This window comes from Urocitellus parryii, chromosome 2 (assembly GCF_045843805.1).
Source record: "Urocitellus parryii isolate mUroPar1 chromosome 2, mUroPar1.hap1, whole genome shotgun sequence".
In the NCBI taxonomy this organism is placed as follows: domain Eukaryota; kingdom Metazoa; phylum Chordata; class Mammalia; order Rodentia; family Sciuridae; genus Urocitellus; species Urocitellus parryii.
In genome coordinates this window covers 181,625,331-181,653,171 of record NC_135532.1, presented here as the reverse complement: position 1 = coordinate 181,653,171, position 27,841 = coordinate 181,625,331, and the positions used below count along the sequence as shown (strand labels likewise).

General features: G+C 36.3%; 1 protein-coding gene across 1 annotated transcript in view; it reads left to right on the top strand.

Moving 5' to 3' along the window:
* Positions 1-27,841, top strand: part of Lpp (LIM domain containing preferred translocation partner in lipoma) — a 633,514-nt gene that overhangs the window by 377,183 nt on the left and 228,490 nt on the right. Inside the window, exon 7 of the mRNA XM_026389376.2 lies at positions 18,395-19,075. Within this exon, the coding sequence (XP_026245161.2) occupies positions 18,395-19,075 (681 nt within the window). The remainder of the gene's footprint in view (positions 1-18,394; positions 19,076-27,841) is intronic.

The window sequence follows — 27,841 nt, the reverse complement described above, 5'->3', positions numbered from 1 at the left end:
TTGCGCTGCTATAAATATTGATACAGCTGTGTCCCTGTAGTATGCTGTTTCTAATTTAAACTGAGGAGTGGGATAGCTGGGTTCAAATGGTGGTTCCATTCCAAGTTTTCCAAGGAATCTCCATTCTGCTTTCCAGAGGATATTTCTAATAAAGACCATTTCACAAATATTTTCTTGGTTTCCATCAGTTTAGCCACACTAGTGGAATTTATTTGCTCCATACCATTCATGTGCGGAAATACTGTACAAAGTAAAATATTTTAGAAAAGACTTGCTGAAACATTTCTACAACTGTGAGCTCTATGGTTCACTCTCCTGGAGTGTCTTCCTTTCAAGCTCTGTGTCCTATTAAGGCCTCCTCATTTCCTGCCTGAACGACAGCACTAACTTCTACACTGAATCTTACACTCTAAATAAGCGTTCAGTTACACAATATTTCCATAATACAACCTGATCTTCCCTTCTACCATTAGCTTCCTCCAATGTACTGTTATACAGATATACAAGAAATGTGATGATAATAATAATAATGGTAATAACTACAATGACTGACTACTCTTCAATGCTCTGTCTCAAATATTAACTTTCCTGAGACAACAAGGCTGTTGGTATTCAATATCCGAGCATTTGACAGTGGGGTATGTGGTATGGCTCTGATATAATGTATTTTATGTGGCTGATTGAAAAAAGATTACCTGCTGTGCATGAGAAGTGAGTAGGTGGGAGTTTGCATTTTGAGAGAAGTGCATGTGTGGCATTTTCATATGCTGTTTTATCTCCTCAAATTCTTCTCATCAGAAACAAACTTTTTGTAAAGAGATTATAGCATAATCTCTTCACATGGGCCAGTACAAAAATCTACATGTGTTGCATTCTGGTCTTGGTTTTTAAATTAAATATGTATGATAAGTAAGACATTGTTGCACTGGAGTGTTCATGTTTATTAAAGCAAATTGACTTCTTGGGTACCACACTCTACTATTTTTAGCAGATTTTTAAATTTTTTGGATCTGTGATATAATGTTAAATTAAAAATAAGATATAAAACTGTATGTAAAGACAGTGCACATTTAAACACTGATACCCATTCCAACCACACACATACATATGGTGCCCAAATACTCCATACACACAAATATACATGTAAGTAAATAGAAAAAAATAGATCACAAATAAAGTTATTAAAATTTAAAATTGCTATCAATAAAGTTTTGAATTAAGGGTTTTACTTAAAAATTAGTATTTCCCATATTTTCTATAACGAAATGTTTTTATTTTAATGAAGAAAATGTATCTGACATGAAAGCTTGCTTAGCTCTCATTCACAGCTTTTTTTTTTTTTTTTTTTTTTAACCCAGGGGTGCTTAACCACTGAATCACAGTCCCAGCCCTTTTTAATTTTTGTTGTTGTTGTTGTTGTTTTGAGCTAGGGTCTCACTAAGTTGCTTTGGACCTCACTCAATTGCTGAAGATGGCCTCGAGCTTGCAATCCTCCTGCCTCAGCCTCTTGAGCCAATGAGAGTGCACCACCATGTCTGGGCTGTTTATTTTATTTGGAGGCAGGGTCTCCTTAAGTTGCTGTGATGGCCTCGAACTTGCCATCCTCCTGCCTCAGTCTCCACAGTAGTTGAGATTATGATTGCGCTTCTCCACACCTGACCTCAGCCACAGTTCTTAACAGTGACTGATATTATTAAAATGTCATGAGTCACAGGAATAAAACAGTCAAAATTAAAATATCTTTTTATTATAAAAATATTTTGAATAGTTTAGCTCCTACTGTCTGAGGATGGGACTCATGGGAAATTGTATGTTTTGCTGCTATTATTATAATTATTATTATTATTATTATTTATTGGAGGGTACTGGGGATTGAACTCAGGGGCACTCAACCACTGAGCCACACCCCCAACCCTATTTTGTATTTTATTCAGAGACAAGGTCTCACTACGTTGTTTAGTGCCTTGCTTTTGCTGAGGCTGGCTTTTAACTTACAATCCTCCTGACTCAGCCTCCAGAGCCACTGGGATTATAGGTGTGCACCACTGTGCTTGTCTTGCTTGCTTGTTTGTTTGTTTATGCTGGGGATTGAATCCAGGGCCTTGTGCATGTGAGGCAAACATTATAGCAACTGAGCTATATCCCCAGCCCAGGCTTATTTTTATGATGATGATGAGGAGGAGGAGGAGGATTTTTATTGCTAAGATATTGAACAAGGAAATTTAGAATGAATAACTAAGATACAGTTCTAAGGTCTAGGATCATTTATACTGATTGTTTCATCTTTTTCTTCTTTCCACTTTTCTCACCAAATAAGGCTGCGGCTGAGGCCATGTATCATGTTCTTGTATTTATATAATGCTAGTAACCACAGAGAATCATACACAATAGACACTTAACTCATACACACACCCACACACACACACACACACACACACAAAATATAAAGTAAATCAAGAAAATGGTACATGTATAAAGACTTGAATTGATATGAAAATACTTTATATACAAAGATATGAGAAATTGTGCTCTATATGTGTAATAAGAATTGTAATGCATTCTGCTGTTGTGTATTTAAAAAAATAAAATCAATTTAAAAAAAAAGAAAATTGGGAATAACTTCATACTTGAATATAGTCATTCATTGAATTATTCATTTATTCATTGCTCAGTGATGTTTTGATGCCCTACTTTGGTTTAGTTTATGTGCTATCCGCTTCTAAAGCTGAAAAAGCAGAATATCAGAACATGGTCCCTAATTTTGAGTTATGTAGTTTAGAACAATATTGTTCAGACTTGAAAATGTGTAAGAATATCCTAGGTGATTACATTTATCTGAGATTCATGGAAGGGCAGGCTAGGGGAAGATGCCTGAACTCAGCTGTCCAGGTGAAGTATGAAAAGCATCTTTAGCCAACATCTTGAAGGGGAAGTTTCTAAGTCACAAACATAGGAAGATGCCTAAAATTCTTCACTAATTCAGAATGGAGTGAAACACTCTGGTCTCCTACCTCCTAGGCTAGTGTTGTTTGATTGGTTGGAACTCAGCTCAGTGTTTACAAAAATAAATGAATACAGGGAATCACTGTGTTCCAAGTAAGGATTGTCAGACTTCTGGGAATCTGAGTAGTTTCCACTGGTTCCCTGCCTTTTTCCCTGACTACAATTTATTAAGTCACTGAGGCCAGAAATGGTAACTTTTCACCCTATAACTGGCAAAATTCCTGGTATTTAGGAGATGGTCATTAAATTGTAGATGACTATATGAATGACACCATTTTCAAAAATAAATTCTAAACTCATACATTTAGAGCCAATTAACTAACACATTTCTTTTTTGGGGGGTCGTTGGGGGAAATACAGTGAGCTGACTGAAAGGGAAAGACATTTGAAGATGTGATTGGTTTTCTTTGTAAAACAAGCTATTTTGTTTTCAATGTAAGAATATGTGCTCATTTTATAAAATAAAATGACAGAAGACAAAAGAAAAATACCAACGTTCCTTGTACTCATGTCACCACCCACAGTTTTGGTTTTGTTCTTCATGTGGACATATTGGCTTCAATCGTGCCCTAAGTGCAAGTTTAGATCATTTGATTTTCTTGCGACATTATAGCATTAGGATTAAGCATACTATAACATATATAGATCATGAGAATTGTAAAAATAAATCTTAAAAACAGTGTCAGAATGACAAGGGTCTCATTTCATGCCATTCCAAAGAATCTTGAGTATCAGAGCTTATCTGAGATCAAAGGCACCCTTAGATACCTTCAGTTACCAGGAATCTTTGAATTAGTTCAGTCAAATCCTTTCATTTTATAAAGAGGAAATCGAGACCCAAACAATAATAAAAGTGAATTTATTCAAGCCAAATATTTTCAGGCCTTGTTCCAATTTGAAATAACGTCCCAAAGAGTATCTGTGTTTGAATTTGCTGTTGTTTGCTAGGGAAAAGGATAAGCTAGGTGTTCATTTTGCTTCTTCCATGTTCAGTGATTGGACTTCACCTGCTGTGTGTCCCTGAAGATAAAGACTTCTGCAGTGATGCTGGTCCCCTGCTCCTGGCCAAGCCCTGAGTCCCTTGCTCTCCCATGGAGTCTGATCACTCCGACCATGGTCAGGACTCAAACTTCCAGCTGACACTGGCTACCTAGCAAAGAGAAAGTATTAGATCCCATAACACCCCCAAGTTCTAGGACTTTTGCTCCCCTGCATGATCAAAAATATCAAACAGGCTCTCATCAGAAAAGTTTCAAAAATATAAATAGCAAGGGGTGTTTGGGGGAGCATTCAAACGGTCATTGATCCTGCCTCTGCTGTTTTTAAGAAGACTGTTCTTATACCACAAAACATGTAGCAATCACCCTTCCCTTCTCTGAGGCTACAAATACAATCCTGTTTTTCAAATAGTTACCCAGAAAATAGAGAAAGGAGCTACTACCTTAACTATAGACTCATACCGAGTGAGAAAGACAGGCCTGAGAACAACCCTGGCTTCCAGATCACTCCTCCTTCCCCTCACCCTTTCAGGCCACAGCTACTAGAGAAATGAAATCTACCCCCATGTGGTCACTGTGGGATTTATCCGGGCATTTACTGAACCTGCTCGCAATTTATTTTTATTTCTTCCGATAGACGTGGATTTGGCACAGGAGAGTGAATTCTTTCTGGAACAGCAGATGTGCCTGGTACACTCGTTTGCTATAACCATTTGTGCTGTGGTTGAAAAAAAAAAAATTTAAGAGTGCAGAATTGTTGAAGGGGGAGGGCTAAAAAACCAGAACCATTTTAGTGATTATGCAAAGTTAGAATGTGAGTAATTTTGCCGCAGTTAGTCATTATGTGCTTTCATAGCTTGTTTTACAAGGATAAAGGGATGTGTACAGGTTTGGTGAATAGAGCTCTTATTTGTCCCTAATAGTCACTCTTTATGAAAACATTTTCTACCCTTCCTCCCACTCTGTGGCAAAGTGCTCTCTCCTTAGAAATTATACCCTTCTCTGATTCAGCCCTTTTATCCATCTACAATAAGTGGACAAACAGCCTCCATTTCTGAGAACAAATATGTTAGGAGAAAAACTTTTTCCCCTTATATATAATGCGGTTGACATGTATTCAAATCATAATAATACAGTGATCATTTTAAAATGAGCATGTTTCTGCAAAGGGAAAAAAAACTGAGCAAGCATCCAGTGACTCTGCTATGAGCCCAATGAGCTGTAAACATGGTGTCCTTTCAGTATTTTATATAGGTTTTAGCAAGCTTTGTACGTGGAATTCTCTGAGGACTGTAATATATCACCTATTCCTCTTTTATTTGCTTTCCATCACCCAAATTCCTTTGGAAATATGTGAACGGGGGTCTGTTTGTTTCCACTGAAGCAAATATAGCCACTTACTCACACAAGTGGCTTCCCTTACTGAATTCGACTACTATTTTGGAAACTCCTGTATGAAAACACAGCCCAACCTGTCCCTTCAAACCTGGCTAGTGATGTCCATCTTGACCTCCCAATATCTACGCACTAAGGTCCATTTTGGTTGAAAAACAAAACAGGGTCTGTTGCCTTTTTGTGACTTGTTAGTAAACCTGGTCATTCTTGTGGAATGGTAGGAAGAAATTCTAGAAAGGTGGCTCTAGTCCTCACTTTCAAAGCCTTACTGCTTTGGGCAAATCTTATCTGAGCCTGTTTCCTTGAGAAGATGGAAATGTACGACCTTCATGTTTCTTTCAGCTCTAGTACTCCATGATTCTGTAAAGAATGTTATATGTTTTAATTATGCACAAATCAGTCATCTTTTTTTTCTTTAAAATTCCTTTGAATATAACTAACTCTCACACTCTTGTCTCCAAGATGTTCACATTTTAATTCTCACCACTGATATACATTTCCAAAGGAGAGACCCCTACAGGACACAGAGATTTCCAGGAGGAAAAAATTGTGCGGTTTTATTCATCTGTCTTTTAATGGCTTTGGAGTAGCAATGAGAGACTGGAAGGATCTGTTCTACAAGAACAGTTGATTATAAACCAAAATTGCTCACCAGACTTACCACATTTCCTGTTACCTACAGCTAAGAAACCCAAAATGCAAAAACTCAATCTAATATTTTAATATTAGATTGACTATTCATCCCAAACCTTTCTTAAATGCATGGGTTTAGGGTTCAACTTCACAAAACTTATAAAGAAGAGTATGAGACATTTTTAACTTAGTCAACTCCTGCCATTATTATTATTTATTCTCTCATGGAATTTGACCATAACATGCTATTGAAATAACTTTCATCTTTTAAAGAATAGGTTAAGGAAAATCTGTGTGCTAGGCCTAGAAAAGTTAGAATGTTGAACTAGAAAGACAAAGCTCTTAACCTATCGAACATAATGGGGAAGATAATGAATGCTAAAGGAATAAATGCAAAAGAATGGATGAGGGCTATCATAAAAGGGGGTACCAACTATTAGTGCAGGGACCTTACCTGTCTTGGAGGATCAAGGCTGGCTTCCCTGAAGAGGTGTCATTTCATTTGAAATCTGAAGGATGAATTCTCGGTAGGAGGTGGGAGACAGAAGCAGGTTGGAAAGGATTCAAGTCAGGGTAAGCACAGAAGGGCTGGGACTATGAATTCCACATGGAGGGGAGGTAAGAGAGGAGACTGGTGAGAATGAACAGAAGTTTTGTTATGAAGGAATCTGAACTTCATCCTAACAGCAATGAGGACCTTGAGAAATTTTAATGAAAGAATGCTAGATTCAGAGTTCAGTTTTAGAAACATTCTGGTTGCAGTCTACAGTATGTACTGGAGAACAATAAGAGATCAGTTTGTTTAACAAATGTTTATATAAATGTGTTTTTTTTATTTGTTTATTTCAGTAAATTAGGTCAGCAATGATAGTGGACTGGACTAGAGTACCAATAAGCTAAGAGTAAGAACTGGAACTACTGATTAGTAATTAGTAGATGGAATCACAAATCAAGTAGAAACACTATAGTATAAGCATATTTGTATCATCCAATCACATTGCTAAATCTTAGAGGTATCTACCAATCTTAAAACATAAATGGTTTACAATTTTTGACCATGTACATAGGCACTCCTATTTTATTTTTCTTCATAGACCATTATTTGGAATACATGCTCCCTTCCTTTTCAACTGCATGTCATTTCACTAGATAATATGTCATGATTTTCTCAACCATCTTCTAATTTTTTTTCCTTAAGGTAAATAACCTTATTTGAGAGCATTTTAATAGCCCATCATTGAAAGCTTACCCACCAAAAGAATTATCTAGTGTCCACTGCTACTGGTCATGTCCAAGTGCATCTGTACTGTTCTCACAGGGATTGGGTTTTGTTATTTCTCAGCTAAGGGGATCAGCACTCGGAATTTTTCTCTAAACCCTTGGTCTGATTGGAGAAAAGTGCTGGGCCCTTTAGGGAATGATTCAGGGAAGCAGATTGCTTGCCATGGAAATAGGTCCTTTCTCACTACATTCCTAGGTTACAGAATAAGCTCAGATTGAATTAACCCTCATCACAATGGCATTTTATCCAGTTCCAGACACATGCATGCTAGGAACTCAGTGTACTATACTATATGTGTATTTATATAAACAAAAACCTTGGAGACCTCTCAAGTTCAAAACTGATGACATATCATCTCATTTGAAAGTTATCTGGGGGCGGGGGAGGCACTCCTTAAATTGCTAGCTCTCTTGACTCAGCAAGATGACAGGCTAGTTTTATGAACCTGGAAGTGCAGGGCCTCACCTGGATTATTGCTTCTGGGTTTAATAGTTGAGGGATAGGAAGGGAAGAATTTCAAGGTAGCATCTAAGTGCTCCCACTTGATTTGATTTTTATTTCTGAGAAAACAACTTGACATACTGGCATTGGTGTCTTCAGTTGTCCAGGGAACGGCTTGTCTTCACAGTATTTTATACCCCTTCAGAAGTGTTGTGAGAATTAATTAAACGGAAAGGCTTCTAAGACAAAACCCGCTCTGGAGTGCCACATCAGACCATACTGTTTCTGCTATTTCTGCCTCAGAAGTTATTAAGAATAGCCCATCACTAGCAGTGGTGTGTGTTTGCAGAGCACAGCACTGTGAAATGAGCAAGTGCTGATGCGATGCACAGAAGATGTTGAGGCTTGTGGCTGTCTGAGGAGAGCCCCATGGAAGGCTCGTGTGTGTGTGTGTGTGTATGTATGTGTATAAGAGGGGGGTTCACGTGCCCATCAAGCATGTGATGTTTTAAGCTCAGTGGCACCCATGAAAATTGTGTGTTTTTATTTTGAGAGTAATATTTGAGACTCATCACCAGTTCCCAATTACCATTTATGATTGGACTTCTATCTTTAATGTGAAAAATATAAAAAAAAAGAAGAGGAGAAGGATGATGAAAACAATTTTTTTTCTTAAATGTATCACCCAGTGCAAAATTTTAACCTTTTAACAATACTTTTAAACCACTTTTAATTTTTGGCTGTTTCTTCCTTTTTTTTTCTATGGATGTAGCCATGGAAATTAGAATACTATAATTATTTTTTTTTGGTGTTTGGTTTGTAAAATAATGTAAATGTTTCTTAAACTTTATTTTAAATATGTATTAATTTATATATTTATAAGAAATATGTGTGAGGTAGGATATATAATTATGCATTTATATATATTTATATTGTACATAAAAAATGTATACATATGACATGTTATTTACTTCTCCCTTTGATTTCAAAAGGAATATGTGGTTATGGTAGGAAGTTTGGGAAATGGGGAAGTATACAGAATACCCCAAAAATACCCCACTTAAAAAAAAACACTGTGACCAGTCCAGGAATAAATCCTTCTAGCTACATATGTATGCATATGTTGTGTGAGAGACAGATGGTGCATTTGTTGATGAACAGACATGAAACAGTTTCCTAACCTGATTTTAATACATGAGATGGTTGACATGTTATTTATTGTTGTTTATTTTTATTTTCCAGGGATAAAATTTGCATAACGTAAAATTTCCCATTGCAATTGCTCTTAATATACAGTTCAGTATTGTTGAGTACATTTACACTGTTGTGCATTGATCACCAGGATCCATGTCCACAGATGTATCTTCCCAAATAGAAATGCCACCCCATTACATTACTCCCTGTTCTTCCTCTTCAGTCCTGGCAGCTGTATTCTTCTTTCTGTCTTTACCAATTTGACAACTCTAGGTACCTTATGTAATTGCATTCATACAATTTTGTACCTTTGTTACTGGGTCATTTCATTTTGCATGTCTTCTAGATTCCTCCTTGTTATAACTGGGTCAGAATTCACTTCTTTTTTGATGCTGAATAGTATTTTGTTGCATGTATGCCTGGCTCCCATTTTATTTATCCACTTATTCATCAGTGAATGCTGTAGCATCTTCCTTTGGGCTATTACAAATAATGCGATCATGTGAACATGACTTTACAAATATTTATGTCCTTGCTTTCAGTTCCTTAGCAGTATGCCCAGACATGGAATTTCTGGTATTTGTGGTAAGGAAAGGAGTTATTGATGTTTTTAAAATATCTTCACAGAATGGTTTTTAATGGCTCCATAGCTTTTCATCATGTGATTATACCAGAATAATTTATTTAAATAACCCTCCTTTACTGAACTATGTAAATTCCCCATAATCCTTCACTTCTACAGGATTACAATGAATGATCCTTGAAACTAAACATTTATGCCATCTGTGGTCAATTCCTTAGTTTAAATTCTTAGAAATGAGATTATTAGTTTAAAAGTATAGAATCTCTTAGTCTTCTGAATACATATCAGTAAATCAACCTATAGACAGATTTACCATAAATATTTTAAAGAAAGAAAGAATAAATTAGTTTCTAAATTTTATGAAATTCTCCTTTGAATTCCACTCCTATCACTCAAAGCCCACTGCTCCAAGTAAGATTCCCTCTTCTGCTTTAACATCAGAACCAAAATCTGGTTGTGAACTCTTGCTTTTGATGGGAATCATTTTCTTCTCTTTTTCAGATTTCCAGATTTTAGTCTCTTGAGTGGGTGTGTCTATAATAATCTGTATTTTAAAAGCTTAACCTATGCTGTCATGAAGTTAGATTTGAAAAGGGTGCAGACTGTACTCTATATCTAATAGGTTGTTTTCCAACTCATGGGGTCATCTATGGAATAGATAGCATGAATGGCCAAAGTGGGTAAGGAAAGGAGTTGTGGTACTGAACTCAAAGCATTGGAGATGATTATCAAGGATGTTCAAGAAAGCAAAATTAAGTCATTTTCCTGTTCAGTGCTAGAAAGAAATTATGAATTAAATAGCCAATGAGGTGTTGCATTATAACTGAAACAGGTAATCTGTGCTTGCATTTGTCTTTATTGTACAGATTCAGAAATTTTATTTTTATTATCTATTGAAAGGCATCTAGTTTGGTTTATATCTCCAGTATTATGAATTATGCTGCTTAACTGTTGATGTGGCTGCTGATTTGGTGGTTCTATTTATAGTTTTTTTGGGGAATCTCCATACCTCTCTCCAAATTGCTTGTACCAATTTATAGTTTCATCAACAATGTGTGAGTGTACCTTTTTCTCCACATTCTCACCAACACTTATTACTTGTATTATTGATAACTGCCTTCAGGAGTGAAGTGTAATAGAAAAGGAGGGAACACCACCCAATTCATTCTATGAAGCTAGTATCACTCTGTGGATAAAACCAGACAAAGATCAATCAAGAAAAGAAAACTTCAAGCCAGTATCCTTGCTGAATATAGGTGCAGGTATTCTTAATAAAATATTGGCAAACTGCATACAAAAACATTTTTAAAAGATAGTGCAGCATGATCGAATGGATTTCATCCAGGGAAGAAAGATTGGTTCAACATATGGAAACCGATAAATGTAATTAACCACATATATAGAATTAAGGACAAGAATCACATGATTATATCAATAGATATCCAAAAAGCATTTGGCCAAGTATAGCACCCATTCATATTTAAAACACTAGAAAAACTAGAGATAGATGGAACTTACCTCAATATTGTAAAGGCCATATAGGACAAATCCAAGGCCATCATCATAATGAACAGAGAAAAACTGAAAGCATTTCCTCTAAAGACAGGAAGGAGCAAGGCAAGGCTGTGTACTCTCACCACTCCTACTCAGCATAGTCCTTGAAACTCTAGACAGAGTAGTCGGGCAAGAGAAGGAAATTAAAGGAATACAAATTGCCAATGACATGATTCTATATTTAGAAGACCCCAAAACTCCAACTGAAGACTTCTAGAGCTGATAAACAAATTTAGTCAAGTAGCAGGATACAAGATCAAAATACCTAAATCTGTTGAGTTCCTATACTCTTTGGGTCTCTGGAATTCTAGTGCGCAGCAGTTTTTTATTACACTGATTAGCCTCACTGGTGACTGATATAGCATTTACTTTATGTAAACACTTTATGTTGAATGTATTTTATTCTCACAACTACTTTTTAGATAGCAAATATTATTGTCCCTATTTTCCAGAGGAAGATGGTGAAGCCCAGAGAGATGAATTGTCTATGGTTGCAAATCCAGGATTCAAGCCCAGGTAGTCTGGCCCCGTGTCAGGGTTTTACAAATATTTGTCAGTGTTGGTAACTTAGAGAAGAAGTGGTAAAGTACATCTCCTGCCTTACATTTGACCTGCAGAAATGCTTTGGATTTCTAGTGTTCTCACAAAACAAAAATATTCAGCAAAACCTTGAAGTCAGAATAGGAATATTGGATCTGTGTTCCATGAATAGCATTCAGCTGACACACTACAGCAGCTGCCATTGGGCAGAGTATGAGCTCCTCAGGTTTCACAGTCAATGCCACTCCATTGTTTCTCAGATATTGACCCTGAGTATTATTTGCTGTGTGTAGCCCCATTTATTTGGTTGGTATTTTTTTTCTAGGAAGTAAATGTTTTTTTCTATATCCATATCTTGATCAATAGGAAAATTATAGATAGACCGAAAAGGCCTTTTATGCTTTTATACATTTGCTCTGACTCCTTTATTACCTGAGAGAGGTAGAATGATCTTTAAAACCATGACATGGGGCCAGACTACTTGGGTTTGAATCCTGAATTTGCAACCTGCTAGTTGGTAACCATAGGCAATTCATCTCTCTGGGCTTCACCATCTTTCTCTGGAAAATAGGGGCAATAATATTTCCTGTCTCAGAGTAGTTATGAGGATAAAATACATTCAACACAAAGTGTTTACATAAAGAAAATGCTATATAAATGTTTGTTGCTATTAATATATACTTTTATAATTAACCAATATAGGTGTTTTACTTTGTTTCCTGCTATAGCAATAACCAAAATGAATAACTCCAATTCATATATTCATCAAGTTTCTTCAAATAACCTGAAATTATTGTTATGAAAAAAGAATCGAAACTGAAATACTTTTAACCTTCTAACAAGTCAACCATATTTTGCCTACTTCTCATTCACTGGATGTATTGCTCTAGGTAGCTTTGATTGTATTATATAACCAGTTGAACCTTCATTCTGTGTTTTTTCCTTTAATATTTACATTATGATTTAACATCTTCCAGGTGTCATTAGATACCTGGAATCAATATATGATGTAGGAGTTTTGAGCTTTTGTGTATTCTCATCTGCTGTTACTTTAGAAAATTTCCTAAGTTGAAATAATTTTTGCTCATCTTATGGAATTTTTCATAAAATATTAAATAATAACTTTCTAAATGCATTAACTTTGATTTCCTTTGTCGTCTTGTTGCTCTAGTAACTAGTTCAGTACCTGAACAGGGCTGACTTTCAATAAATTTTTACTTAATAAATAGTTTGGATTGTGTTTCTGGAGTTTGAGGTACTTTGATTACTTGTATGTTAATTCAATTACTTACTTGTTTGTTATTTCAGTCACTACCTGTGGTTTTAAAAAAAAAGTATTTTAAAATACATTAGTTTCTTTGCTATCTTTTAAGTGTATTTAAAATATGTCCCCATAGCTCTTGCCTGAGGGGACTTGAATAATCATCAAGGAGAACTTTTCAGTTGACCATTAAAATGAAAATAAACATCTCAAATGCTTCTTGGAAAGAGAATAGTATTAATAAATTCCAGAAATAAAATCATTAAACTATTTAGAGAAAGGAGGAAACTAATGACATTACTGTAATTAAGCTTGCATCAAGTTTATCAGTTTCTTAATTATCAAGTCAATAAGGGAAATTAGGTAGTTCAAATTTTGTATGGTTGGTTATAATCTGTCAAGAGGAATGCATTTCTTCTTGGAAGACTATCTTTCATTCATTCATCAAACATTTCTGAAATGCCTACTATGTGCTATGATATTTCAAAGCCATTGGGAAAGTATATTGAATAAAAGAGACCAGTTCCTAGTTATCTGAGAAGTGAGAGAGTATGGCAAGCTGAATTGGAATGAAGATCCTATTTAGATAACTTGACATTCTCAAGGAGAGGCAGCAGAGGTAGATTTGAGTCTATCATGCCACCCAAAGGTTGAAGACTTTTAAATGGGAAAATAATGTGATTAGATGTACATTCCAGAGAAATCACTCTGGCTATAGAAGGAAGGTTTCATTGATGGGAAACAAGAGGAAACACTCAGAGACCAGTTTGGATGCTATTGGAAAATTTCCCATGAAAAATTGTGTTATCTTGGAGTTGGTATCATCCGACTTGCAGTAGTGGGAAAGGTGAAATATGGACATATTTAAGAGTTATGATTTAGTGCTAGAATGGGAAGGGCAGGAGAGGCACAGGAATGACTTCCTTTGTTATCATTTGAGTAGCAACTGGGTGGATAAGAGCATCGGACAAAAGCAGAATTCAGGGAAGATGATCATAATTTAATTTCTGAAGTCTGAAAAGCATATGAGACATCCAACGAGACACATGAAGTAGACAATTAAATATTTCTGCCTATGATTCACAATACAGATGAAGTCTAGAGATAGAAAATTGAGAACTTCATAATATAGCAAGTGCTTCAGATTGTGAACTTGATCCTTGAGAAGGGGTCCTGAGTCAGATGAAAGGGATTGTTAGTCACAGGATACAGGATGACATGTTGACTGTTGTCATTAGCAGCAATTTCACAGAAAAACTAGAAAATTGTCTTGTCATTATATCCACTTCAATTTGATATAGATATATAGCTTTCTGGTGATTTAGGTTGGTCCAGAGATAGTGTTGAAAAAAAAAAATCTCAGGGTCACTTAGTGAACATTTCATTTCCAGTGGTTCTAGACTGGAGAGGAAAGTACCTACTAATCACAGGGAGTTTGGAAACCAATGGGGACTTTTTATTATCTTGATGATTAAAGAGGCATTATCCACATTGAATTATTAGGGGACAAACACATTTTTACCAAACCCAAGATGAAAATAGGGCCCCTTGAAAGATACCAGAAGCCTCTTGTGCCACATATCTTCCTGTGGCTGGCTGATTATAACCTTTCAACCTGCCTGCCAAGGAGGGCCTCTAGTCCTCTCTTGAGTGCTCTCCTCTTCAGAATTCTGTTCTTTGGTTGAATAACTGCTCTTTCCCTTGTATTCTTGAACCTAGAGGAGATGACGGCTCTCGCTCTGTCATCCATTGATAAGTGCCCTGTCCCTCCTGGCTATTCTGCACCTAAATAAGCATGAATAAGTAAATTACTTGAGAATACATAGTTTGAGTGCATCATTATTGGGGTGGGGGGTCCTGAGTCTTAACAGCTATCTTTTCCACAAATCATGTGTCTCATCTGTAGTTCCCTGGTGATCTTGTAATTCTAGATTTAGTTGTCTGTTAAGTTCTAGGCTACTGAATAGTTTTCATCCTTTTTATTTTTTATATTATCCTTTTATGGTGCAAACTTGTCATTTACTTATAATTCAAGCAGCCTGGATAATGCTAGCTTGGTGGATTATTCTCTCCCTTCTGCCTGAAGGTGGTCTCAATAGAACCCAATAGAAATGTATGTAGTTTTCCCTTAGTAAGCAGTTTTCTCTGTGTGTGTATTATATATATATATATATATATATATATATATATATATATATGTATGTATGTATATGTGTGTACACACACACACACACACACACACACACACACATGCATATGCTAAAGACATTCCTAAAGAAGTACCAGATAAGAATCTGACCTTCTATAACAAAGGGCATGAAAAAATCAATTTGAACCTAGAAATAAAATTAAGGTAGATTTTTCTATTCAGCCACATAAGATATATAAATTTTTTTTCAGAGATAAAATTGAATGAAAGAGGGAAAACTTTGCTTTCTTTGACTCAAGATCATCAAAAACCCAGAGTTCATATTTCCCAGCTATAAATGGAGACAGTGACTGAGTAACTGCACTGAGACAGACATCCTAACTGCTGCAGCTCTAAAGTCTGTCCCACAATGGATATTCAGAGCCACAGTTTGGAAAGTAAAGCCAGTCGTGTTTGCAAGTACACATAAAAGAATTAATGTAGACCTTACTCCTCAGAAGCAACTCTTTGGACAAATTTCTCTCTTTTCTGTTGAACGCAGCACGCGCATGCATACAAACATACACACACACGTGCACACACACATACTCACACATACTCAAACTCCATTCTTAAAGGCTTTGAGTGAAGGCATCAGACCACTGTTTCAGGAGCCATTGCCTGCTTCTAGGAATATCTGCTTACTAAAGTTCTTTGGGGGGATGAGAAGATTTTCCTTAACTCTGCTATAAATTCTGTTGTATCTATTCTGGCATGTTTTTGAATATTTTACAGATCATAACTATGTGTTTAAAAATTGTGTATTTATATATATATATATATAAATACCTATATTTATACATATTTTTTCTCTTGAGGTTTTACATATATTTTACCTCATTGGATGTGGAAGGGGTGAAGACCAGGAATTGTTTATTTATATTTCTTAAGGTCAAAGAAACTTAGCAACACTTATGGGTCCACATATTCAGTTAATTGAATTGAAGATTCACATAGTGAACCTTTTTTACTTGGATTATTTGGTGTTTCCAAGCATATATTTTTGACATTTAATTTTTATTTTTGTGAGAATTCTTGAATTTCTATCACGATTTAACATTTTCATTTTGAAAATCAAGCACATTTAAATATTATGCTCATCTATAAATACACATGTATGTAATTTTTTGAGACTCAGAACTTTTTAATATGGCATTTTTTTTTCCTATTAGTCATTTTCCAAGCATCTTCAATATGTCGAACTCTGTGAGGTTAGGGGAGGTGGCTAGTATCCCTGGATGAATAGTAGATGTCTCCCTGTCCCAGAGGACTTGATGATGTGGTAGAGGAGCTGACGCATAGTGACTGTTGAATGTGTGTCTGAACGAGGGTCGGTGCAGCCAGGACACAGGAACAGGCCAGATGCACCTCTTGTGGCTCATCTTTCTCCTGGTGCAGGCATTCAGATTTACTTTTGCCCAAGTCAGGATAATAGCATTCATTCTTGTCTTGCTACTTGAACAAAATTTGAACTGTATGATGTATCATTGTTGACCAGAGGCAAAAATCAAACATCAGACCTCTAGAGCTAATTCATCTTTCTTGACTAAAATTTCTTGACTAAAACTCCTCTTTCAATCTCTCCCTAACACATGGCAACTACCATCCACCCCTTGATTCTATGGGTTTGACTGTCTTTGATACTTCATATAGAGGAATCATACAGGATTTCTCTCTCTGTGTGAATGAGGCATTTTTCTTATTCTAATGCTCTCAAAGTAAACCTATGTTCTTGCGTATTGTAGAGTTTCCATCTTTTTAAAGGCTGAATAGTATGCCATTGTATATGTATGACACATTTTATCTATTTAACTATTGATGGCCATTACGACTAGTGCTTCCGTGAACAAGGAGTGCTGATATCTCTTAGAGATCTTGATTTCAACTGTATTGAGTACATATTTCTAAGGGAAATTTCTATTTTAATTTTCTGAGGAACCTCCAAACTATTTTCTATTAGTGTCTGCATAAGTTTGCATTCCCACCAGTAGTGTGCAAGAGTTCCAACTTCCTGTTCAATATTACTTTTGTTTTATTTTTATTAATAGGTATCCTGGCTGCTATGGGGAGATATTTCATTGGTTCCTTATAGTTATGCATGATAGTAGAATCCATTTAGATATAAAAGCATGGATATATCTTGTTCTAATTCAGTCTCCAGTACCTTTCCCTCCCTTCCCCTCTTCCCACACCCCCTACTCCCTTTCCTCTACTGATCTTTCTGCCATTTAACCATAGTTGTGTTTTCTAACTAATGTCTTGTGAATGAACTCATGATGAATGTAGTTTGACTATTAACCCCTTATTGGATATGTGATTTGCCCTGTTCTCTACCATTTTGTAGTTTGCCTTTTCTCTCTGTTGATTGTTTCCTTTGCTGTGTCAGAGAACTTTTTTAGTTTATATAGCCCTATTGGTTTATTTCTGTTTCCATTGTCTGTGCTGCCATGTTTATTGACGTTATATCCATGAAATTGTTGCAACAACCAATGACGCTTTACACCTCTGTGTTTTCCTTTAGATATTTTTAGTTTCAGGTCTTAAGTCTTTTGCATCTTTAAGCCTTTAATCCATTTCTAGTTGATGGTGTAAGGGTCCACTTTCATTTCTTTGCTCATGGATATCCAGTTTCCTCGATTCCTGTTTAAGAGATTGCACTTTCCCCAGTGTGTATTCCTGGTTTGTCTGTCTTTGAACCAGTATCACAATGTTTAGATTCCTGTAGTTTTGTGGTATATTTGAATTGTAGTTCATCCAGCCTCATTCTTGATTCTCAATATTGATTTGGCAATTCATGATCTTTTATAGCTCCATTTGAATTTTAGAATTTTTTTCTATTTCTATAAAAATGTTATTGGGATTTTGATAGTGATTATAATGAATCTATATATAATTGTAGTTAGTAAGGACATTTTGGCACATTAAGTCTCTCAGTTTATGAACACATAATTTCAACAATGTTTTATAGTTTATAGTGTATATATATGTAATTTACCATATTAAGTTTATTCCTGGGTGTTTTCTTAATTTTTATGCTATTATAAATGGACTTATCCCCTTGATTTCCTTTTTTAATTGTTTACCGGTAGTGCAGAGAATCACAACTGATCTTTGCATTAATCTCTTTGAGGGTAGGACCATGCCTTATTTGTATTACATATCTTAAATCATAAATAACAATAAGTTATTAATATTTATTAATTTATAGATTTTTATTCTGTTTCATTGGTTATAATCTTTGCCATTTTTTCTTCTCTCTCTCTCTGTCTCTCTCTCCCCCCCCACTCCCTCCCTCCCTCCCTCCCTCCCTCTCTTTCTTTAGGGCTCTACTAGTACAACAGCCTCTCCTCCAGTCTCTACTCCTGTCACAGGACACAAGAGAATGGTCATCCCAAACCAACCTCCTCTTACTGCAACCAAAAAGTCTGCAACGAAGCCACAGCCTGCACCCCAGGCTGGCCCCATCCCTGTGACTCCAATTGGAACACTCAAACCCCAGCCTCAGCCAGTCCCAGCCTCCTACACCACGGCATCGACCCCTTCAAGGCCTACCTTCAATGTGCAAGTGAAGTCAGCCCAGCCTAGCCCTCATTACATGGGTGGCCTTTCATCTGGACAGATTTATGGCCCAGGGTCCCATGGCTATAACACTCAGCCAGTCCCTGCCTCTGGGCAGTGTCCACCTCCTTCAAGCCGGGGAGGCACAGATTATGCATACGTTCCACCACCAGGACCTCAACCCGAGCCTGGGTATGGCTATGCCCCCAACCAAGGACGCTATTATGAACCCTATTATGGAGGAGGGTCTGCCTATGGGGGCAGAAATGACTCCGATCCTGCCTATGGTCTGCAAGGTCACCCAAATACCTGGAAGCGAGAACAAGGGTACACTCCTCCTGTGATGGGGAACCAGAACCCTGCTGGGATGTATCCAGTCCCTGGTTCCAAGAAGACCTATATCACAGATCCTGTGTCAGCCCCCTCGCCACCACTGCAGCCAAAGGTAAGAAATTCATGAACACAGTGATGGGGAAAAGGTGGGCCTCACGTAGTACACCTTCACCAGAAGGCAAAGCTGATGACCAAAGTGCACAGGCTACTCTGTTGTTTCATTAGCAAATACAATCCCAGGGATGAGAGTAAAGTAGGAAGGAGAGAGATTTTATTTGCAAATATGTCATCAGTGGGGCTACTGTATAGTAGCAGGTACAACTAATTGCTCCTTCTTAAAGGATATCATCTCCCAAAAAGCCACATCAACCATAGTATCTCAGGAAAATCTGTTTTTGCAAAGAGAGAAAATTATCTTCCTGTACATCAAAACATGCCTCTTTGGAGCAGGAATTTCCTCAGACAAGTTTTATTTGCTTATATATTAAATAAGCATGCATCATCTTACACTTTAGCAGATAGAGAACATTCCCAGATCTATAAGTGGGAAGTGTGCAGGGTAGACTTGAGGTGAGCTGCTATTGGGCTATGCCCATGTGTTGGCTCCACAGTGGCTGCAGGAGTAGAACAAGTGGCCAAGGACTCAGGAGATGGCCGAGGCCAAAAGGATTTCAGCAAGGCAGACACCTCAGAGTTTACTCAGAGAAGCTGCAGCACAGCAGGACTGGTCTGTTGCCCCTTGTTTATTCCCATGACTGGTCCTCCAAGAAAAATCTCACTTTTTTCCCTTTAACCCAAGAATGCTTAAAAATCCTTTATGAATACCAGTTATCTTCTGCTCCTTGACCTTTTTAGTCAGTGCATTCAATTTCTTCCTCTTTCTACATAAGGCATAATACTCAACATCACACTGACAACAACTGGGATTTTCTATTAGTACTAAACCAACACCATATTTTTTACTCCCACCACGACAGAGGAACCAATGAGAATTACTGGAAATGGTGAGGCGAAGAAACTGAGCTGGCTTCCAGCCATTATGTTGGAACAGAGCCCTCCTTTCCTTTCAGTTAGAACTGTGAGGTATCAGGAATTTGAAAACCTTCCATTAGCCTACAGCTGAATCGTAACTGGGGGGATGTATTGGATGGAAGGTTGGACTATGTATCTATATTTCATTCCTTTTCATAATTTTGACAAGATTGTCAATTTCCAGACAGATCCATTCTCATACTCAACCTCATAACAAAAATTTCCCTCAGGGTGTCTACTAAACCGTTCTTCTCACATGTAAGTTTATGCTCTATTAATGGTGTTCTAAGCGAATATCAGGTTCCTTAGAGAACTAGAGACCTTCCTAGATGGGGCCTGTGAAGGGCTTGGAGGAATCTGTCAACATCATGCATAACCATTATACAAAGTGGGACAGCCATGATCATTGTCCAGTATCAAGATTCCAAGTTAAAATCTTACATGATTTTAAAGCATTGTCTCTTTATGATGATAAATGTTACTAAATGCGTTTTGCATTTGTTTTTTAAAGCAGGCTTATCTAAAATAGGCAATCTGTACAACTTGCGTTTGTTAACATGACAGTAGATTTACATTAGTCCCCCCTGCCCCAGAAAGAAACCAGTTTAGATAAATTAAGATTATTGAACTTTACCTTGCTTTTTTTTTTTTTGCAACTGCAATAAGTCAAGATTACAATAAAATAAAATAGTAAGTTGTAACAGTGGGTAGCAACATTTAAGTTCTAATAGGTAAGCAATTTTGCCTTGGCCAAGACAACCTGACTCAAATGATGATAATCAAAAGGAAAAGAGACAATCTCTAAGGGTGCTGTTATCCCACTTGGGGACCCTTACATTGAAGATAATAAAAGCTTCCCATCTACTTGGAGGGAATCCTTTGATGAGAAATACTGAGCCAATCTTCAAGTGCTCTGTTTACCAGTTACCACATTGAATCCTCAGGCCAGTCCCTGTTCAACATTCAGAAACAACAGAGGAAAAAGAATCAGAGTTCATTGTAAAGCCTGAATCTAAGAGCTTGAGTCCAGCCACATCCTTAACATTGGATCTGTTTCATCATCCCGCTTTGGGTGATGGAATGAATTTTTATTAACTACTCACCAGAAATCATGCAACTTCATTTTGTTTACTATGTGAGTAAAGTGATGATCTATTACACTATTACAGATTTTGGGAATCGGCAGATTTCATATCACTTGTTAAATTTTTTAAATATTTGTTTTTCAACAGGGTCGTGTTTTCACATCATATTCAATTGAGCATTTTAAAAATGAGAATCAGATTATGTACTTTTCGCTGTGATTATTAAGGGGAGTGGCTAGAGGTTGACATTTAGCCATCTGTCTGTGCTTTGGGAAAGGGAGAAAGGGACTGATACAGCTACAAGATATATATTCTGTGTGTGTTGTGGGTGCCTGGGCTGATGGAGGAGTGGGCTTTTTCACAGTTGGTTTTGAGGAGAACATTCCTTTGTTCAACTGCACCTGGACACAGTTGACCTTATTTTCTACATATTGACTCTATTTGGCTTAATGATGTAACTACTTGCGTGAGAAATGAGCTCCTAATTCTTATCCTAGTTCTTCCTTGATATTCCACTTTCAATTTGAGGAAAACTTTTAGACCTCTTTATTTGCTTTCAACCTCAGTAAAGTGGAACGTCATCTTCACTAATTAATTAATAATTGCAAAAGGGCTTGGAAATTTCCGAGGGCTAAATAATTGCCAAGTTAGGGCTATTAGCTTTTCCACTGGCTTTTATTTATTTCTATTTTTGGGGGGGTCACTGATGGAAAAGTTACCTTTATATCTGGAAACAGTGATACTTTATAAAATTGCAAATTTCTGGGGAAGTTGGCATTAAACCCACTGAAGAAAAATTAAAAATGATATATTGGAGATAAGCTGCTTTACTATTCTTACATTGTAGTGCATACAAAAGAAGAGAAAGAAGAAGGGAATGGGGAGAGAGAAAAAGGAAGAAAGATAAAATCAGAACCTACAAGGCTTAGGGGACCAGGATTATATCTGTGTTCCCATAATGTGCTGAGCAGTGAATTTGCATGGCGCAGTAGGCCATAATGTGTTTCCTGTACCATCTGAACTGAGTTCCTTGAAAAATGTTGTTATAAGCAAGTCTTTATAAGGGAAAAATGTTGCCTTCTGGCTGGAAATCCTCTTAAAGATACAGTGGAATCTTTTCTCTCTGCTGAGTTAGAAAAGCTAATATATTAACTCTATGCTTCTGTATTATTCACCGGGTTTTTGTCCCATGCATCATTTTCACATCTCTGTGAGGTAAGTTATGTAGTTTCTTCAATATTCAGAGAAGGTGGCTTAGGTTAAAAGTGCCAGAGCCAGAACCTATTGACCAGTCATGATTCCAAGCCCACAGTAGCAAAGCACCTTTAGACCCTTTTTCTTATCTTAAAACGGAATCTAGGTCGACCTCAGCTGTGTTACAGGAGCAGATATTTGCCACATAGTACATGAAAGCAGTGTTCTGCTCACACTACAGAAGTTGGTGAATTTATCCCACCTATGGAGGTTATGTTAAATTCTAAATCATCTATTATTGAAATTTCCTTGAAGGCATCCTTCAGGATACTGAGACCTTAAAGGTCCTCAAACCATCTCTCTGTCTAGCATAAAATGTTTCTCCTCAAAAGTGAGAATAGATCATTTCTTTTCATTTAGATTTGAGGTTTGAGGAATATTTAATGGTTCAGAGAAGAGGAACTGTGAGGGTCAGTATTGAAGAGACACCTATATTTGGGAGTGTTGATATAGTACCATTTCAGACATTCCAGTAACACCAGGGTGCTTCAGTTTCTTATAATGACATGTATATTGGGTGCACTGAAAAGACATTCCTGGCATTTTAAAGAGAACCTTCTTGATAGCATTCCCTGTGCTAAATATTTTGCAATAGGGATGGAGATACACACAGACACACACACACGTGTGTGTGTGGATATACATATAAATGTACCCACACCTCATGTCAGTTGCCAATATCTGATCATGTGTGAAGATGAGAATGGAAGACATGGCTCAAAGAGGTCGGTGACAATATTTTGTAATTCCTCTTTGGACAGAACTTTTCAGTTAGTGTACCTTCTAAGTGTCTGTGAATATTAAACATAGGCAGAAGATTTTATTTCTATTATTGATGAAGATTCAAAAGCTCAGGAATGAGATTATCCACTTAAGGTCACATGTTAAATTCCTGGGAGAGCCACAATTCCAATTCAGGACTTCCAAAGATGGTCCTTATGCTTTTTCCTTTGCAATCCCCTGGATCTTAGTATCTTTGAGTATTTGGGTGGCAGGAGCTCCATAACAGCACCATTGGACGTGGCTCTGGTATGGTCATGACACAAGTAGACATGGAAGTAAGCTTAATGAAGATGAGATTTAGGTTGGAGGGGAGGATGAGTTTTAGATCTGGATCTCCTCTTCACTGTTATACACATGAGATTAATCCCCAAATTCTTTTAGTTTCCACCATGTCTAAAATATAATTCTCTTGTCCACTTCCTATTGAATTCATTTCTCACCCATGCTTTTGGGATGGCTTCTTATCAAGTGTCTCTTCCTCTAGCCACTTTTCACCCCCATTTATCTTATACCTACTGTCAGATTAATTAGTTGTATTACTGGTGCTGTCCTTAGCATTAATTGCCCTTTTCAGAAACCTCAAGAAGCTGTCTCCAGTTACATTGACATACAAGGAAGACATTGAAACCCCTACTGGCTTTCCAGTTTTATCTCCCCCTTTGAGCATCTAGGCTTCCAGTTGATAAGTTATGTTTTTTGTTAGTTCTCTCTATAGCTTTGCACACTAAGCTCTTTCTTGGTATGCTTTCTCTGTCCTCCCCCAAGTGAAGAAAATATTTGCACATTCAAATGTGACCCATGAAGTCCCAGGTAATGTGTTAATCTTTCTCATGAAGACTTCTCATCTTCTTAAAATCAAGTTGCACATTATTTCTTGTTCTTTTTTTGGAAGTTTTTATACTCTTACTATACTACCATCATTTATGTAACCATTTTCCATCAATGTATGCCCCAAAGTCAGTTTAACTCCAAGTTTCAGATAGTATCTGAAACCTTTGTGTCCCTCAGAGTAACTAATACAGAGAATTATCATTAATTTTTATTATTTTAGCTCAAATACTACTACTACTACTATTACTTATTATTATTATTATTATTTGATGCTTAAATTCCTTTAAGTATATTCACTAAACAAGAATATTACTATTAAGACATTATTAACATGTTAATACATTCTTTTTTAATATGTATTTTTTTTAGTTTTAGATGGACACAATATATTTATTTTATTTTTTTTAATGTGGTGCTGAGCATCAAATCCAGTGCCTCATGAATGTGAGGTGAACACTGTCCCTCTGAGCCACAATCCCAGCCCCAGTACATCCTTAATGAATATGCTGAGAGAAATTTCCTTTGCCATCCTAAAATAAGTAATACTAGGTTGTTCACCAAAAACGTAAATCTGCTCAATACTCAAAGTAGCTAGATTAATTTTCATACATACACAGAATCTTTTTCACTTTCTATCCCTTCCCCTTCTATGTTCATAGAATTAGTTGATTCATATTATTGAGATTTGATTTCATGTAATAAAAGGTGCCCATTTTAATGGAATAACTTGGGGCAAAGGCATGTATCTGTGTAACTCTCATTATAATTAAGACATGGAAGATTTAAACTACCACACAGAACTCTCTTCTGCCTTATGGTAAATTCCTTCTACCTTTAACCCCAGGCAACCATTCTTGTTTTCCAACAATGCAGATTCTTTTTTTTTTTTTTTTTTTTTTTGGCTATTCTAGAATTTCATTTAAGTGGAATCCTATAACATACATCTTCTTTCTGTTTTGTTTTTTTTTTTCAACTCACTGTACTTGAGATGTGTTCACATCATGTGTATCAAGAGTTCATTTTTATTTCTAAGCAGTGTTCCATTGTATGGATACACTACCCTTTCTTGACAGTTCACCTGTATGAGGGGATTATTTTTTCCCACTTTGAGTCATAAGTAAAATTTTTCTGAACATTTATGTACAAGTCTTTGTATATACATACTTTCATTTTTCCTGAATTAAATAGTTTTAGTCAACTTTTTCTCCACTGTGACCAAAAAACCTGACAATAAACATTTAAAGGACGAAAAGGTTATTTGAGGGTTCACAATTACAGAAGTCTCAGTCCATAGATGACCAATCCCATTGCTCTGGGTCTGAGGTGAGGCAGAACACCATGGTGAAAGAATGTGGTAGAGGAAAGTAGCTCAGGACATAGCACCAGGAAGCAATAAGAAAGAGAAAAAGACTGCAGACCAGGAACAAAATATATACCTACCTACTTACAGTTACCACCAAGTTAATCTCTATTTGTGAATTAATGAACTGATCAAGTTAAGTCTCTCATAACACAATGAAATTTCCTGCATTGTCTCACACATGAGGTTTTGGGAACATCACCTATCCAAACTATAGCATAAATATAAGGATGGAGGGCTAGGGATATATGAATTACTTAGCTGCTGAGTAAGTAACACAGCTCAGGTCCCTGTGTTCAATCCACAGCACCACAAAAACAAACAAAGGAAAAAGAAACAAAAACAAAACAAAACAAAAAAACATACAAGAAAAGCCACAACTCACCATTTTACATCTTATCAGTATGTATGAGAGGAGACTGGGATCAGGTTCAGTTAGTTTTTCCCTGATTCTAATAGTACCTGGTATTATCAGTCTTTTAGCCATTTTCATGGTATATGATTGCATCTCATTGTGGTGCACATTTACATTTACCTTTTGAATAATTATGTGGAACAACTTTCATACATGTATTGGCCATTCATATTCTCCCCATTTTTAAAATATTTTTTTCTTATGATATTTATAGGAGTGCTATCTATATTCTGAATAAGAGTCTTTAGACAAATGCATTAGCAATATTTTTTCTTCACCTGTAACTCAACTTTTCATTGTCATTATTTTGGTTTTGAAGGAGCAGGTAATTTTAATTTTGGTTAAGGTCAATTTAACACTTTGTCTTCAAAAGTTTGTACTTTGGTACCTCACACAGGCAAATATCTTAAGAAATACAAAGTTTTGGGCTGGGGATGTGGCTCAAGCGGTAGCGCGCTGGCCTGGCATGCGTGCGGCCCGGGTTCGATCCTCAGCACCACATACCAACAAAGATGTTGTGTCCACCGAGAACTAAAAAAATAAATATTAAAAATTCTCTCTCTCTCTCTCTCTCTCTCTCTCTCTCTCTCTCTCTCTCTCCTCTCTCACTCTCTTTAAAAAAAAAAAGAAATACAAAGTTTTATTCTCTTCTTATATGTTTTAAAATGTAAATTTACGTTTGTGATTCACTTCAAGTTAATTGAGTGCCTGATTTGAAATAAGTGTCAAAATACATTTTTTCCCAATGGTTCTTTTTTTTTCCCTAATGTAATTGGATGGAATACCTGTATTCTCTCTTTGATCACCTAGATACCTTTGAGAAAAGTTAATTGTGTGTGTCTGTGTGGACTTTCCCATTTCATCACTTTTATATATATATATATATATATATATATATATATATATATATATATATATGTATGTGTGTGTGTGTATGTATGTGTATATATATATATATATATATATCTCCATAAGTCAATGTCACACTATCTCGATCACTCACTTTTCTGTACATTTTGAAATCAGGCAACAAAAGTACATTATCTTTATTCTCTTTCAGAAGAGAACTTTGTTCTAAGTCCTTTTCATTTCCACAAAAATTTTATCATTAGCTTATCTTTTTCTGTAAAATAGCCTGTGGTGATTTTGATCGAGTTTGTGTTGAATCTAGATCAAATTGAAAACAGCTTATAACTTAACAACATTGTTTGCCAACTCACACATATGGTATATCTCTAGTTTACTTATGTCTTCACTAATTTCTTTCAATGATGTATTAAAATTTTGTAATTTTTAAAATTACCTTAAGCATTTAATATTTTTGTATGCTCTTAGAAATGGTACCTTAAAATTTTGCTTTGCAAAAAAATGTTATTATTATTATGGAGAAATACAGATGAATTTTTGCATATTGATCTGCATCATGTGCCCTTGTTGAACTTAATACTTCTATTAGCTTCTTTATGATTTCTTAGTCTCCTCTTCTACCTGATCATTTCATCTGCAAACAATTTATCTTTATTTTCTTTATGGATAACTGTCTCTCCATTAATTAACTTCCTATATTTAAAATATTTACTTCCTAACAGAGGAAATGGTATTTTTTAAATTTGTAAACTAGAAAAAATAAGATCCTCTATTCTCTATATCCATAGACTAACCTATAGAAATTGTCAGATATATAAACAACGTGCAGTATCACTAGGTAATATACCCTTAGATGAAAAAACAAATTGAGGCCTGAATAGCTGTGAAAAGTAAAAAGATATATAATTGGTAAGTGGAACATTTGAGTAGGAAACAAACTCTTCTTTCTATACCACACAGTTCTTCTCAGCATTGCTTAAGAATAGTCTGACAAGTGAAATGAATAGTAAATGGCCTTTAAAAAGTAGAATATTAATATTGCCAAAATGATCTTTGTGTGTGTGTGTGGGGGGGAGGGTGTAACTAGGGATTGAACTCAGAGGCACTTAGACTTCTGAGCCACATCCCCAGCCTTATTTTGTATTTTATTTAGAGACAGGGTCTCACTCGTTTAGTGCCTGGCTTTTGCTGAGGCTGGCTTTGAATTAACTATCCTCCTACCTCAGCCCCCCAAGCTGCTGGGATTACAGG